This window comes from Canis lupus, chromosome 1 (assembly GCF_048164855.1).
Source record: "Canis lupus baileyi chromosome 1, mCanLup2.hap1, whole genome shotgun sequence".
NCBI classification, from domain to species: Eukaryota; Metazoa; Chordata; class Mammalia; order Carnivora; family Canidae; genus Canis; species Canis lupus.
Genome location: NC_132838.1, coordinates 46,079,694 through 46,092,932, shown reverse-complemented (window position 1 = coordinate 46,092,932; position 13,239 = coordinate 46,079,694). Strand labels below are relative to the sequence as shown.

The window sequence follows — 13,239 nt, the reverse complement described above, 5'->3', positions numbered from 1 at the left end:
CATGAAGACTTTACATCTTTATATTGCTCACTTTTAAAGAGGCTACTGAAAGTAGTTCACTAAGTGCACTCTAACCTCAGGTTAATGCTGCCAAAATACCTGTACTTTTATATATTTCTATAGGGAAAGATTCCTCAAGAATGATGTCTTTTTCTAAAGAGAAGCGAATTTGCTAGATTTTAACTGGTAACTCTAAGATTTCTCCCAGACAGGCATCATCTCCCGCGTGTGAGTGTGTTTATGAGTGTGGATGGCTAGGAGTCGGTTAGGGCAACTGGAGGTAAAGAAGCAACAAGATTGGCTCTGTGGGGTAGATATATAATTAGCCCCAACAAACAAATGGAGAAATAGGCTCAAATGAGGCAACACAATCAGGGCCAGCTGAGAAGTAGAAAATGTATCCATTCATCAAAACACTTAACCTGTGACACCAAAGTTCAAGATGCTTAGAAATACAGGTGTTTTAAAATGTACTTGGGCGGGGCGCCTTTATAGAGCCTATAAAATGTGTCCAATTTATAGGCTCTCAGTGTCCTGAGATCGAGCCCTGAGATGGGCTCCCTGCTCAACGGGGAGCCTGCTTGTCCCTCTCCATCTACCAGCCGCTCCCCCTGTTTGCGCTCTCTTTCTGTCAGATAAATATATCAAATAAAATGTACCTGGGATTTGTTTCACTCAAGTACGGTAAGTCTGGCAGATATGCAGACATCTGCCTTGAAAGAAGAGCTTATCACTTCCAGTTCCCAGGAAGAGAGGGCACGTCACACCACACTGGGCAACATGAGGAAGCAGCAGGGTAGTTCAGGAAGCACAAGGAGCAAGAAGGAGAGCCACTACTGTGCTGTTTTTTTCAGGAAGACATTCACAATGCAGGGTGAGTAGGCTGAACAAGCTTAGGATTGGATAGTCTGAAGAATTTCCATAGGCTCTGGACTGGACGGTTGGTCCCTAGTTGTCCAGTACCTGGGCCTGGACACAAGGTACTGAATACAGTTTGTTCTGTGTGTTTATGAGTCTGTTTTGTTTTTTAGATTCCATATATACATGTAATTATATGGCATTTGTTTTTCTTTGTCTGGCTCATTTCACTTAGCATAATTGGCAAGATCTCATTCCTTTTTATGACTGACTGATATTCCATTGTGTGTGTGTATGTGCATTGGGGGGCATAGACCACATCTTCTTTTATCCATTCTTCTATAGATGGACACTTAGATTGCGTCTGTATCTTACCTATAGTAAAGAATGTTGCAGTCAGTAAACATAGGGGTGTGTAGGTCCTTTCAAATTAGTGTTCTTACTTTCTTTGGGTAAATACACAGCAGTAGAATTACTGGATCACATGGGTCATTTTCATTTTTCCATAATTCATTGTCATTATGTCGAAGTACACAACATACTTAATCATATGTAGTAATTTATTTATTTGTAATTAATAAATTCAATGAATTCTTATAGCTTAAATGTGTCCAATTTATAGGAATGAAATTAATACCTGTATTTAAGTATTTTTGATACACAAACCCACATATTAGTATTTAATTTTAAAAAAACACAGTATAAACTCGTGGTCAACAAAAAAGATACTCAAGTCAGAGAGAACCAAATTCAAGTCCCAAATGCTCTTACTGCAAGTTACTTCACTGGGTCTCTTTCCACATTTGTGTAATGGAGCTTTTACTACCTACCCCATAGAGCTAATGCATGATTTAATTGGATAATACTTGAACAGTTTTTAACGTAGTGCCTGGATTATATATTTAGGATTTAGGATTATTATTATTATTATCATTATTATTATTATTTCAATGAATATCAAATTAATGTTCCTACTAATTTTTAAATTTTTAAAATTTGTATAGGAAAACCAAATAGATTCACCACATAAAGACACAGAAGCTTAGGCAATTGTTTAAATGATTTAAATATCTTCTTATTTTCATCTTAATTGTCTGAAATTTTTAAATGAAATACTTTGGCCAGGACTAACCAGAAAATTGCTTCAACTGGAACAACTTTTTCTATCAAGGTAGTCATAGATATTGTATGGAACACAAAGCCATAGAATGACCAGATTCATCACAGCCTCTCCTAGCATCACTAGGTATAAAAAGATATTCTCATCTATCTCATGGGTGCATCAAGTGGGATGGGTGGAGGGGAATAGTATTCATTTGATCAATCCCACCAATACCATCTACTTCATTGTTTACAGTCATACTCAAAGATCTTTTTCTCTTTTCTTCACCACCTTCTGAAAGATTGTTTAATTCATATTTATTTACCACCATTCTATAAAGGAATTTTTTAAAAGAAGGAAGGGAAAAGAAGTAAAGAAGTAGAGAAAATAAAGTAGACAAAGTTCATGTGAAGTGTTTTGCTGTACCCAACCTTCGGCAATGAGGTTATTTCTCAAATTTACGTAAAGACTTATTATCATCTTGACTGCAATCATGTAGAAAATGAATGGGGTATAAAGTACATGAGGATAATTTAATAAAATGAGCTTTCTTTTCTTATGAAATCTTTGAAGAAGAGAATCATTAGACAGAGGCTTGCCTTGTACTCACCCAGGTCATGAGGCATGTCATTTTGGTGATGTGCCTTTGGCAAGAAGTCCTTAATTAGAAATTCCTCGAGAGCTGCTCCCAGTAGGTGCTTCCTGAGACAAAAAGACAAAATAATTTAGCAGGGAAGCCCTTACTAAGGATACAGCATCCAGGCTCAGGTGAATGAAAGAAATAATTTACTGACAGCAAAGCTGTCATGATGGGGTGCTGGATTTTGAATGAAAGTCTCTCTGTCATATTAGTAGTAAGTATCATTTTTATTATTCAAGTTTAAATATATATATTAGACAGTCTTTGATTTTTAAGATAATTTGTATAGGAATGCTAAATAGCTTGAAGTATTACTTTGGTAAAAGACTAAAACTTGTTAGAAAACATTCAGTAGATATATTTAATTTACCCTTACAGAATCATGTAAAGTTGTTTTTCGACTGAGTTCATTTCTAATTATTTTTAAAGTCAAGTAGTTTGTTTCTGCATAATGTATGAATGTTTCTCTAAATCAAATGAAGTCTTTGAATTAGACTACGAAATTGGAATTTTTCTAGAGTACTTACTGGGTTGTTTTTAAAGATTTCCTCCTTTTGCCATCATTGATTTAAAACATTAGAGTGATGTTGATTAGGAAGGTTTTGTACTTTTCATTAAATTCCTTAAAGTATACCCATATGTGCTTAAAATCTTTGTTATAAAGTTAACAATTTATTACCATTGTAATACCATCACTGTTAAAAACTAATCTATGAGAAATAAGTATAGAGTAAGTCTGATTAATATTTAGAAGTTCTTCATTTCACTTTAAAAGAAGAACCCCAAGTGATTTTGAACAGAAGGAAAGATTGAAGATAGTATTGATTGGTCTCTTTTCATTCAACATTAGCTCTCATGGCTGGGAGTCAATTTATATCTGTTTATTGACACCTTCTGTTGGTATGAAGAGGAGGAGTCTTTCCTTTACACACGAGTTATTCTGGGTGTAAGTAGAGTTGGTGACTACACATTATCATTTTGGAAAACTCTGTTTTCCCCAGCTTCGTTACTCTCACTGTGTCTCTCTTGTGTCTTTATAAATGGACAGTCAACGCTGGCTTGGGCGCGAGCATCTGCAGTATGCCTGAATTTTAACTGTATGCTAATTCTATTACCAATCAGTCGAAACCTTATTTCATTCATGAGAGGGACAAGTACCGTAAGTACTAAAATATCTGAAAATTTTTCAGCTGTTATAATGTCCTAATATAAGTGCCATGGAAGACCAAGATGTGCTTTACTCTGAAATTTGAATTGAAGTATGTTTCTTTGTCTGAGAGAACACAATGGCTAAAACTAAAAATCACAAGTTGGTACATCTCTTTTGACTTTTGCTCTTGCCGTTCACTCCCAGCAAGACATTGGAGTCATTGCTCAGCCTTTCCCTGATGCATTTGCTCTGTTGGAAAAAGATGGCTAATAGAATTGACCTGTCTCACAAAGATAAAAGAATTATAACAGTTTGAAATATTACCATTTGTAATTGAAAGGAGACAAATATGCAGTTGAGCCAAATGCCACTAAGGACACGTCTTTCAGAGCTCTCAGCCCAGGAATGCACAATCACAGCACACAGGTTTCAGTATGTAGATTTTAACCCCTACCACACATAACAGAATACTTCCTAATTATATTGACTTGATTGTGTTGGGTACTGTGTTTCCTGCTGACTAGAGTAATGCACTGTACAGAAAAATGAGAACGTCAATAACCGTAACTAGATGAAATAATTTATTATATAATCATCATCAAAATTTTATGAATATTTAGATGTAGGTGAATATAGTGCCTTTCTTCATGTAATAAGGAATACTTTAGAATCTATTTAAACTACATCCATAAGGATGATGGTTTCCATCTCCACTTCCTAAACTAGTCGAGGCACAGACATTAGCAGGTTTATTCTAGAATTTGGACTTATGGTCAGGGAACTATACTACCTCTTTCACTTTTATTGAGTTGAAATTTCAGCAAAGCTAGTAATATCCATTTGATTTTGCTTCTTGGACAAATTAATGGCCACTAACCACTGTGCCCCATTGCACCACCTTCAGGAATGTTGAGGCAGAGCCTGAGTCCCACTCTTAGCTCTCAGGATGTTATTATCACTGTGATTTTTTTCCCCAGATAAGACTTTCATTTTCTGTTACCCCAGTGCTGCAGAGGACTGTGGAGGAGACAGTTAGACAAAAATCTCAAATTCCACAAACTGGTCGCCTATGGGATAGCCGTTAATGCAAGTGAGTGCTTCGTATTCATTGCTCAGTGGATTTTACAAAACCTAATGTTTAGCTTGGCAGTTTTGTTTTCATTCCCCTTCCACCAAAGGCTCACCCTTAAATAAGACTTTGCCTTCCATTTGACCACATAAACATTATATAAATGGATTTTTTTAAGATTTTATTTATGTATTTGAGAGAGAGAAGGAGCACAAGCACGGGAAGGAGCAAAGGGAGATGGAGAAGCAGGCTCCCCGCTGAGCAAGGAATCTGATGCAGGGCTCAATCCTAGGGTGCTGGGATCATGATCTAAACTGAAGGCAGAAACTTTACCCACAGAGCCACCCAGGTGCCCCTAAGTGGAATTTTTGAATTTCTGATTTAGACTCATATAGTTTTCCCTGCAAGCCTGCAGTTTGTCAGGGAAAAGCTTATGAAATTTCATTGTCATTTGTGAATAATTAAGCTTGTTGAGATCATGACAATAAATACCTAATTGCAAAATGAAAACTGTGCTATTCAATATGATTCACATTGGAAATAAAACTGATCTGTACTCAAAATCTCATTCAGAGTCATAGGAAAATGGTATCATAGGCAGTAAAAGAAAAAAGAAAAAAGGAAAAGTAGGTGAACAGGGTTCTGAATAGTATGGAGCCAGTGGATATAAAAGGACCTTGAAAAGATATGAAGCTTTATAGCGTATAAAGCGTTATTGTTATTTCTTGAATAAGAAAACAAGAGAATTCAAGAGAAATACAATAAAAATTAGCATGCGGGGCCAAGGTTAAGCTCTGATGAGGAAGAAAAGACGCTGAGCAATAACCAACTCATTTGTGGTTTTGTTGGACAACAGATACACTGAAATGAAAGGCTATGTGCACAATAAAGAGTTATGGTTCAGGACTGTTTCTCTCAAACTAATTTAACTATAAAATGTTTTCCTCATTTGTTTTTATCCTCTCATGCATAAAAAATAGCAGAGTAAAAAGAACACTCAAAACAAATGTGGATTTAATTAAGCAACAAGACATGACAGACAGTGCCCGAGTGCCAATTAACACAACTTCGGGTGTGCAGTGAGACATGTGGGGAGATTTCCCCATCAGTTGTCTTCAGTGCCAGATTAAACCAACCCAGGAAATGTCTGCCAGAGTTCTTTGTAGTTTGTTAAGAAATCAGGGTAAGAAGACATCATGTCCTAGAGAAAACTAGCCAAGGGATGGAGGGCAAAGAACAAGCTAATGCATCTCTATGGCCCAAGTGCCTACTTATGGCAGAGTCCACGGAGGTGCCAATAACCTTTAATGTATGAGTTGAACAAATGAAGGAATGAAGACTCAGGGAAGCAGACTTCAGCTTAGATATGGAAGTCTTTTCCAGACCTTCAAAATTATCTAAAATTGGAGTGAGGGTCCCTGAGTACACGGAGTTCCCGTCGTGGGCTATGTCAAAGTGGAGTCCAGATTGCTACTTGGAAGCCTCTTCAGAGAAAGAATTCAAGGAATCTCTAAGTTTCCTTTAAAATCTTAAGAATTTGGGACACCTGGGTGGCTCAGTGGTTGAGCGTCTGCCTTCAGCTCAGGGCATGATCACAGGGTCCTGGGATCAAGTCCTGCATTCTCCCTCTATGTCTCTGCCTCTCCCTCCGTGTCTTTCATGAATAAATAAATAAATTCTTTAAAATATAATAATAAAATGCAATCTTAAGAATCTTTCATCCCTACATTAAAAGAGGAGATAAAATACAGTAAAATGGCAGGAAGGATATTATCCCTATGCAATCGGTTTAAGGCAGAACTGGACTCTAAGAGAAAGAGAGAAGAGTCCAAAAAACCCATCAGAAAACGAATCATCGAAACACATCAGAAAAGGAAGCAGAGAATAAAAGAAAATGTTATCCAATAGGTTTGTCCTTAAACCTTTGGGTATGTATATTTTCTATGTAATCATATACCGATAGAATAAATGCATCAGTGAAGTCTATTGAATGTCTCCGATGTGCAAGATACCCTAAAAGAAGCTGTAACCTTAAAGTAGTGTAGGCAGTACTGTTTTCAGAATGGAGAATAATAATTTACCAGGGACAGCAGTTGATTAGAATCAGGCAACCAAATTATTTTATTCCCCTGCCACTGATTGGTCCTGTGATCTATGATAAGTATGTTTATGCTTTTTCCTCTATGGACTTAAAAGAACAATAATTCAATCTATCCAACTCCAGATGTGCAGACTTGTTGTCAGGTTGTCTCTCGGAAACCATGGACTACAAGGTCATCCACTTGCCACTACTGCAAAGAGAATCAAACCTAAGTATAGCATGGCCGGAGGGCCCCGCCACTCAGTGAGCCCTGCCCCCTCCATACTCCCCGGCTTCTTCTCCTTGGAGATGCCCAGCCAGTAGTCTGTGCCTTTGTTCCTGTTATCCCCTTCATGTTAAATGCTCTTCCTCTTCTTACTCAGTGGATAAGACATTGCCGTATCCAGGATTCCTTGCCAGGCCTGCCACCCCCTGACCTACCAGGTCTGGGCTGTCAGCCCACTTCTCCCGCAGACCTCAGTCACCCCTCCTACTACCAAGTAAGATTTCTCAGACTCTGATCGCCACAGGGGCTGAAATATACCTTATCTGACTTGGCTTTCCTGGCCCCTGGCACATAATAGACCCTCAACAAATGTGGTCCAACTTGAGGATGAACAGGAGTCAGCCAGCAGGCAAAAGAGATTAGAGGAATTTGTGAGAAAGGTACAAGAGGTGACAGAGCAGTTGTTCAGGGGTCCAGCAGCAGCTCGGTGAAGGAAACATAGGGTGTGGGCAGGGAAGAGATTCAAAATGATGCCAGTCGTGGGAGATAAGATAAATTCACATTCTGCCACAAGCGGAATCAGGACACTCTTCCTCCCTCCTTCCATCACAGATCCCTGGAGAGGATCAAGTATCCCCTCCGGGCCTTCTTCTGCTTGAACCCCCACTGCTTTGCTGGGCTCCCAAACATCCCAGGGCTCCCCCCACCCCACTCCCCAGGGTCAGACTGCTTCTGAGAGCAAAGCACTCCTCCCCCACCACCATGGCAACCAGCAGCGCAGGGCTGCTTCCATTCCCAGCAAAGGCAGGAGGGTGGGGAGAAAGCTCTCTGCTTCTCCCAAACCCTGACATAGCAATTATTACATTTCACACTAACGAAGAAATGCGGCTGGCAACTGCGCTTTTAGAAAAAAAAAAAAAAATGCTAAGCCCTGGTTTCATAGATATCCCTTTGCTTTTCACATTTTGTCCTTCTGGTGTATTCGCTTGGGAGCAGCTGAAAATGTCCCCGTGCTTATTTTATTAGCATCGCCCATTATGCTGCTTTTCAAATAGCCGACTGGCTTAATAGAGGTGTGTAACCTTGGAAGAAGTGCATCCACATCGAAGTTGGCGTGCCAGCGCCTAATTTCTCATCCGTTCCTCTCTAAGTTGAACTGCAGGCTTTAATTGGTCAAATCATTAAAGGATGTAATTAGAGCCTGGTGGAAGTAGGCTGGGGAGGAGGGGCGAGACAAACAATGGTATCTATAATCAAGGGCATCACCGAAAACGCAGTGACAGAAACTCTTCTTTTGGCTTCCTGCCTTCCCGCTTGCCTGCCTGTGATAAGAGCTGCTGGAGCATTCTCCAACCACTAATAAATCATTTTCAGAGACCTATAACCCTGGTGGTATAAAAATCCCAGTTTCACAGCCTCTTCGTTCTTATTAATGTGGATCTTTGTGGACTCTGTGGTCCATAGTAGACCTTAAAGACCCTCCAACTAAATAGCAGCACCGTGACCCGGAGCCTCCTTCAGAGGCGGCCTCGAATAGTGACCCAGGCAGCTCCCACCTGCTAGGCTCCAGGGACCTGCTCCAGGACGCAGCTCCTGATGCGTGTCTAAGATTAGTTTACAAACCTCAATACACGTTAGGGACGGGTTGAGAGGAGTGAGCTCGGAGGAAGGGCTCCGAATAGAAAGATTTGGAGACCCCAAGATAGAGAACAGCCCCAGAGGCCCTAATTCTTCAGGACCAGATCCGGAAAGAATTGCTACTAATTCTGGGGGGGGGGGGGGGGCGAGGCATTGGGACCTCCAAGCAGGCTGTCTCCCCCGCCCTGCCTAGCATAATTTAATGGGATTTACAAATGAGTGGCATGCCCATGGTGCCATAGTCAACGTGTTTTCCTGCAGAAATCAGACCACAAACTTAAAAGTTTGAGGACCAGGCTGTGGCTGTAGAAGCAGAGCCAGGATATGTCCCTGGGTCCTTATTTCTGAAGGCTGCTTAATTAGGAGGTGACTAACTCCAAAATGACTGTTATCACTGACAGGCAGGCAGAAAGATAGCAAGAACTGACTGCCCTTCCAAGATTCTCCCTCAATTATGCTTCCTTTCATCTCCTGAAAAATAAAAAGAAGGAAAGAAAGAAGGAAAAGAAACTTTCTCAGGGCAACTGGCTCTAATTGTAGCCTTTATGATTTTTTTGTTCACTCTTCAATAAAAGCTCCTTATTTGAACTCAGAAGTTCACACACCAATTAAATGTGCATTTGTGGTTTGTCCAAGACTGCTACTCTCTTTTAACTGTAGAAGTACTTTGGTGAGAAAGTAGGATTGTGCAAAGACCCAGTTATAGCAACTTTTAGCCTGACATTTGGGTGGATTCTGGAAATGTGTATCTCAGACTCTTCTACGGGCTCAGCAGAAAGTCCTCAGAGGTGCTGGGAAGAGTAAACCTGCATAACTGATGGCATGGGATTTGCCACAAAACTTAAAAAGTTCCTTTAACCAGTGTTGCTTTTGAAAACATTAAAACATGCATCTCGTGTTTGCATCACTTTCACATTGGATTACAGATCTCTTTGGATGATAAGTGTTCCCAGTTAACTTCGATGGAGATGCAGGAGCCAGATAGCTGGAAAGAAGCCACGATAGCCTCTAGTTTCATTCAATCCACCCATTTTACAGATCAGAACGTGGGCTGAAAAAAATGAAGTAACTGAGAAGTATCCTTCTCAGTGTCCATCTGGCTACATTCTAATAACAAATCTAGTAACACGATAAGATTCTGATGAGTAAGAGAGAGAAAAGTCAAACCGTATCGCTATACTTGAAGTAAATTGCACTGTCCACATAGATAGTGTGGCTGTTCATATAAAAATAACTGAAGTGGGGGTGTCTGGGTTGCTCAGTCCATTGAGCTTCTGACTCTTGGTTTTGGTTCAGGTCATGATCTCATGGGTCATGAGATCAAACCCCATGTCTGGCTCTCCACTCAGCAGGGAGTCACCTTGGGATTCTCTCTCTCTTCCTCTGCCCCACTCTCTCTCTCTCTCTCTCTCTCTCTCAAATAAAGAAATAAATCTTTAAAAATAATTTAGTGTGGGGATCCCTGGGTGGCGCAGCGGTTTAGCGCCTGCCTTTGGCCCAGGGCGCGATCTTGGAGACCCAGGATCGAATCCCACGTCAGGCTCCTGGTGCATGAAGCCTGCTTCTCCCTCTGCCTATGTCTCTGCCTCTCTCTCTCACTGTGTGCCTATCATAAATAAATAAAAATTTAAAAAAAAAATAAAAATAAAAATAATTTAGTGTGTAAAGGAAAAAATAGAATATATCATGTCTGAAAAATGCAAAATCAGTATCTCTCTGGGTATCTACCAAGTCCCAGCAGCTGTGGAGTTGGTGGGTGGGATACCTTTAGTTCTGAGCCAAGATCACAGTAAAATTAGGGTCGGGCCTCAGAGGAAATCAAATGTTTAGATAAACCGAATGGGCACAAGTAGTTTTCCCTCTGAGAATTCCTGAGATAAATAAAATAAGATATTCTACTTTTTAACTTCTACCTGTAAGAAAGGAAACAAAATGGAGACCTTTGGAGCAAAGGAACATTTCAGACTTGACTTTTAATGTACGTGAAAAAAAGCTGGAGAGAGTAGTTTTCAGTACATTCCCTCAGGAGCTACCTCTTAAACAGCATCTTGGGTTTTCCTATACTACTTCATTAAATTTACTCAGCTCTGTTATGGGAGACCTGGCAATAAGAATAAATAAATAGTTCGATATCTTTGCTCATTCAATAAATGTACTTAAATCTAGTTTAACAGTGTCAAATTCTCATGTGGAAATCAATCTAATAGAAAATAGATTGTGATCAACAACTCCTTACACAGGAGGAGAAAGCCATAGAATGCAGAATATAAAAGACATGGAATCTATCCTTTATTTCCTTTCTGGCTGTCACATGTGGATAATGGAATTGTAAGTGTTGTCACTTAATTTGGCTTGAAGCTCAGTATCTCTTTCTGTAAAATGGGGGCAGCTCTACTCTGTCTGGAGTGCTTTAGTCCATGGAGACTTGAGGACAACCAGAGAGAGAGGGGTAAGGGTAAAGGGGTGGGGAGCACAGGGAGAGTGGCCAGCCACCTGCAACAGAGACTCCAAAGGTTGCAATTAGTCTTAGGAGCTATTTGACTCTAAAGACACTCAGGGAACCATTCAAAGAGTTTTAACTAAGCCCACAGTAGAAATTGGTTTCCAGTAAAGTATAACAATTATTAATCAGTGAAAAGAAGCAATATAACTTAAAGGTCAAACATAGGGCTCGGGATTCAGGCAAACAGGGTTTTATCTCACCTTTGCCTTTGGTGAACAATAAGTGCCATAACTTTTTGAATACTGCTCTGCCAAATGGCAATAAAACTAATACATGAGAATTAAATGAGATAATACACCCAAAGTATTCATAACGGTATTTGGAGGATAGTAAATTTTGGATATATTAGCAATGAGAAATATGACGTTTTAAAAAATACTTTAAGATAATTATCAGAAATTAGAAATTAGGAATAGTGCTGAACATATTTGTGTCCAGTTTAGCAAATAGTTTCCCTTTTATATATAACATATTGGGAGTGATGGCTACTAGACAAAACTTTTCTAGCTTTGTTAACACTGAGACTAAACAAGGCAACCCCTTCATAGACACGGCCACATTTATTGACAAATGGAACATAAGGAAGAAATACAATGTCTTTTTGGTGCTACCGGTACCATACCCATAAGTACCATACCCATAAGAAGGCAGTCAACACCATGGACTCAGGAATACCATCGTGCTTTGCCTTCTTAGGTGAGCTTCAACCAACAGCATATTGGAATTGATTTCTAACTTGAAAGCTGCAAGAAAATATGCAAAAAAAAAATGAATTAGCAGGGAAAACACTACTCCAACAATGTTGCATCTACAGACAACCTCCTGACCCTTTGTCCTTTTCTGGAAGCTCATTGTCACTCAGCAAATTCTTATTAAGCACATACTGGTGGTAAGCAACGTGCCAAGCAAGTGTTGAGGTTACAAGATGAAAAAGTCTTGAGGCATCAGAGTCCATTGGGCAACTTAGATGCAAATAAGTATTCATTAACAATAATGTCTGGGAAATGTTACAATCAAATATTTGCTGTATCATTGGCAACATTGGTGCCTGTGGAATTGGAAGATACTTGATAGAAAACAACTTTTGAGTTGGGTCTTAGAGCATGAAAACAACTTTGCAGGGCAGAAAAGGGAATGGCTCTGATAAAAAAAACTCGGGAGAGAGAGTAAAACTAAATAGCAGATGGACCACAGGACCAAAATGCCACCAACATTCTCAGAAGTTCCTACTGTTACTTTTTCTTTCAATCCCCACACCTCAACCCACAATGTACAACCATAGAAGTTTCCAGAATTTGCCTACAATGCATAGAGACTGCATAATAGTAGCAGTAGTCACTGCTGCTTTTCATGGTGGAAGGGAAAAAAAGATAATCAAATGGGAAGTTATCTACACCCTGGGTCATAAATTCTCATTTCACACTTGAATCTGATCCCAGTGGCCGGTATCAACAGGTTACCCAATAGGGCTTTCATTTGCAGGAAAAGCACCGGGAGGAGGTCCTTGTCTAGATGTTGTGACTATTAGCTTCCCCACAGATTTTACAAGACAGGAGAGAGTGGCATTGGGCACAGGCTCTTCAGGCTAAATGATGCTGTGTTCCTGAGCTTGTTCTCATCATTTAGAATTTAGACATCACCAGTTCTCAGAATGAGAAAGCTGAATTTTCTTCTTAAGAATATACAGATTTAAAAAAAAAAAAAGAAGGAAAAAAGAATATACAGAGCGAGGGATGCCTGAGTGGCTGAGTGGTTGAGCACCTGCCTTTGGCTCAGAGCGTGATCCTGGAGTCCCGAGATTGAGTCCCACATCAGGCTCCCTGAAGGGAGTCTGCTTCTCCCTCTGCCTATTTCTCTGCCTCTCTCTCTCTCTCATGAATAAATAAATAAAATCGTTTTAAAAAAAGAATATACAGAGAGGATTAGTTCTATAAATACTAGCTTATTTTGATCCTCTAGGAATAATTTGTGCA

General features: G+C 39.7%; 1 protein-coding gene across 1 annotated transcript in view; it reads left to right on the top strand.

Moving 5' to 3' along the window:
* The first annotated feature begins 2,766 nt into the window (after window positions 1-2,766).
* NOX3 (NADPH oxidase 3) overlaps window positions 2,767-13,239 on the top strand; it is a 59,613-nt gene continuing 49,140 nt past the window's right edge. The window contains exons 1-4 of the mRNA XM_072828722.1: window positions 2,767-2,814; window positions 3,451-3,546; window positions 3,649-3,759; window positions 4,756-4,840. Coding sequence (XP_072684823.1) covers window positions 2,767-2,814; window positions 3,451-3,546; window positions 3,649-3,759; window positions 4,756-4,840 — 340 coding nt within the window. The remainder of the gene's footprint in view (window positions 2,815-3,450; window positions 3,547-3,648; window positions 3,760-4,755; window positions 4,841-13,239) is intronic.